General features: G+C 38.1%; 1 protein-coding gene across 12 annotated transcripts in view; it reads right to left on the bottom strand.

Moving 5' to 3' along the window:
• The window catches only part of syngap1b (synaptic Ras GTPase activating protein 1b), a 207,159-nt gene extending 206,605 nt beyond the window's left edge, over positions 1-554 (bottom strand). For 4 of the 12 annotated variants that reach the window (XM_024258261.2, XM_024258265.2, XM_024258264.2 and 1 more), the window contains exon 1: positions 80-358. In XM_024258261.2, the coding sequence (XP_024114029.1) occupies positions 80-101 (22 nt within the window). In that variant the 5' untranslated portion in view covers positions 102-358. Of the gene's footprint in view, positions 1-79 lie in introns of all 12 variants that reach the window. The other 8 variants (XM_024258258.2, XM_024258260.2, XM_024258266.2 and 5 more) reach the window with 6 other exon arrangements.
• Between the last annotated feature and the right edge of the window lie 2,106 nt (positions 555-2,660).

Genomic DNA, 2,660 nt, shown 5'->3' with positions numbered 1-2,660 from the left:
CGGGAGGAGGAGGACAGGAGAGAGGAGATGCAGAGGAGCTAATTCAATAAAAAGATGAAGGGAAGATCTGCGCTCTTACCTTGGAAGGGAACATAGGACATGTTCCGGCAGCTCTGACCGCGCGCTCTCGGTGCTCAGAAGTCACGCGGAACCGAACCAGACAGAAAAGAGAAAAAAGCTGAATTAAAAGGCGCGCGGTGGTCAGAGCCGCAGCAGCGCGCGGGATTCCGCTGCGCTCGCAGCGGGCTTCATCATCTTCATCATCATCATCCGCCGGTTCGACATGCAGGATGCAGAAATGCGTGCACGCGCCCGCTCAAGTGTGTGTGCGCGCGAAAGAGGGAGGAGGAGGAGGAGATGGATGGATGGAGGAGGAGGAGGAGGGCTGGGCGCACGCGCGCCTTGTCTGTGAGTGGGCGCGCACGCTCCCTAATATCCAGAGCCTATCTTTAGATGCGTTCACGTGAGCGCGCCTCCTGAAAAGATTGGCTGTTGGAATAATGCTGGAGTTCAGTGCGCGGCCCCGGGGGCTGGAGCGCGTGCGTGCGGCTCTTCATTCACGCGCCACACTCCTCGGAGGAGAAACTCTTAAGTTGGAATCTATTCGCTCTAAAATGTGGAGAAACTTTCAAAATAAGTCATGAAGTCAAAATAAAAGCTCAGAAGTTTGCAATGATTATGTAGAATAGAATAGAATAGAATAGAATAAAATAGAATAGAATAGAATATTTTTATGGAGAGTTAAATATTGAAAGTTATGTAAGGTTTAAATTGATTTATTCTGAAATAAAATTCCTGCCTTTTTAGTTTTCATAATTATGTTCAAAAGTTAATGTTTTAAAGTTTCAAAAATTGGCATCCTGCTAGCTTTTTTGGACAATTTACTACGATATTTTAGGCTATTTTGGAGTTTAGCTAATATTTCAGCTACATGCTAGCTGTTTTGGCTAATTTAGGCTTATTTTAAAAGCTTTTTAGACTGGAGTTTAGCTAATTGATAGGGAAGTACATACATTTATGTACAACCATATCGCTAATATTTACATGCTTTTTAAAGTCTTTTTTCAGTTTTTAGGCTATTTTGAAGTTTAGCTAATATTTCAGCTACATGCTAGCTGTTTTGGCTAACTTACATTGTGTCCGAATTCCTCCTCTAATCATTATATAGTGCGTTTGCCATTTTCTAATTTATTCATCCATTAATTCATTTTCCGAATCTATTAATTCCAAATCGAGTGCACTCGAAATTTCACAGAACTCTTTTGCCAAAAAGTAGCGCACATCGATGCTCAGTAGATTAGCGAATATAGACCACAATGCATTGCGGTTGAACAATTTCTAACAAAAAAAACATGTAGAAATGCAATATTTAGATAAACCATCCACATTTTCATCATCAGAACACAGTGGATTCATAAATAAATGTTGTGAAATGTTCGGATTTATTCGATTTTCACTTTGTGAAATCAGTTTCAAAGGGAACCAGAGACAGTCATCAGTCCAGATTTAACTGTTAAAAAAAAAAAAACATTTGGTAAATCAGGAATAATACTTCAGTTCATCAAATTCACATTTTATCTGTCCCAAGCTAATACATTTACTATATAATAATGCTAAATAATTATGTTAAGTAGATATTTTTTTATTATTTATAATATATTTGTTATATGCTGAAGTTTTTATAGGCTCATTTAGAGTTTATCTTCTAGTTAGCAACATGCTAACGTTTTTGGCTAATTTAGTTTACTGAGGAATTTTAGGCTATTTTGGAGTTTAGCTAGTATTTTAGCAACAACCTAGTTTTTTTGGCTAATTTGTTATCTACAAAGATTTTTATGTTAATTTGGAGTTTAGCTTCTATTGTAGCAACATGCTAATGTTTTTGGCTAATTTAGTTTACTGAGGAATTTTAGGCTAGTTTGGAGTTTGGCTAATATTTAAGCAACAAGCTAGCTTTTTGGCTAATTTAGCATCTACTATGGTTTTTTGGGCTAATTTAGAGTTTAACTCATATTTAAGCAACACACTAAATATTTTGGCAAAATTGGCATGTATTGGGGATTTTTAAGCAATTTTACCTAAAAGTTTTAAGAAATTTAGGTCAACTTCAGCGCTCTTTCAACAAAACGTCCCGTCTTTTATCAAATTTAACATTTTGTGAAAAGCTTTTGCATTTGCAGTAAATCCCTTCAGCAAATAAAATAAACTGCGTCACCATTTTCAGCAAAAAGCTTCAGCATCTTTAGCGACTACTTTCATCAAAAAGCACACTAGCATTATCACATCTTTCCTAGTTCCTTTATGTGATCTTCTCAGAACAATTAAAGCTAAACCATTTTAAAAACTAAACCAATAGTCGATCCTCCTGTCATAGTTCACACTGCAGAAGGGTAGAATAAAAAGTCATGTTTTTTGTGGGTCTCGACTGGCCAGATTGAAGAAAAAAAAAAAAAAAAATCATGGTTTTCATATAGTGTTTTGGGGGCTGGGCCAAATGTGGAGGCGGGCCGGATCTGGCCCGGGGGCCGTAGTAGACCTCACGCAGCGTCATTCTACTAATATATTCACCGTCTCTCCTCTGGAGATCTCCGAACCATCTCAGTCTGGACTGTATCTCCAAACCTCCAACCTCTGATGGAGTCATTCCTGATCTATCCTGG

Source organism: Oryzias melastigma, linkage group LG16, assembly GCF_002922805.2.
Source record: "Oryzias melastigma strain HK-1 linkage group LG16, ASM292280v2, whole genome shotgun sequence".
NCBI classification, from domain to species: Eukaryota; Metazoa; Chordata; class Actinopteri; order Beloniformes; family Adrianichthyidae; genus Oryzias; species Oryzias melastigma.
The sequence above is the reverse complement of the archived record's forward strand: the minus strand, read 5'-3'. Positions and strand labels throughout refer to the sequence as shown.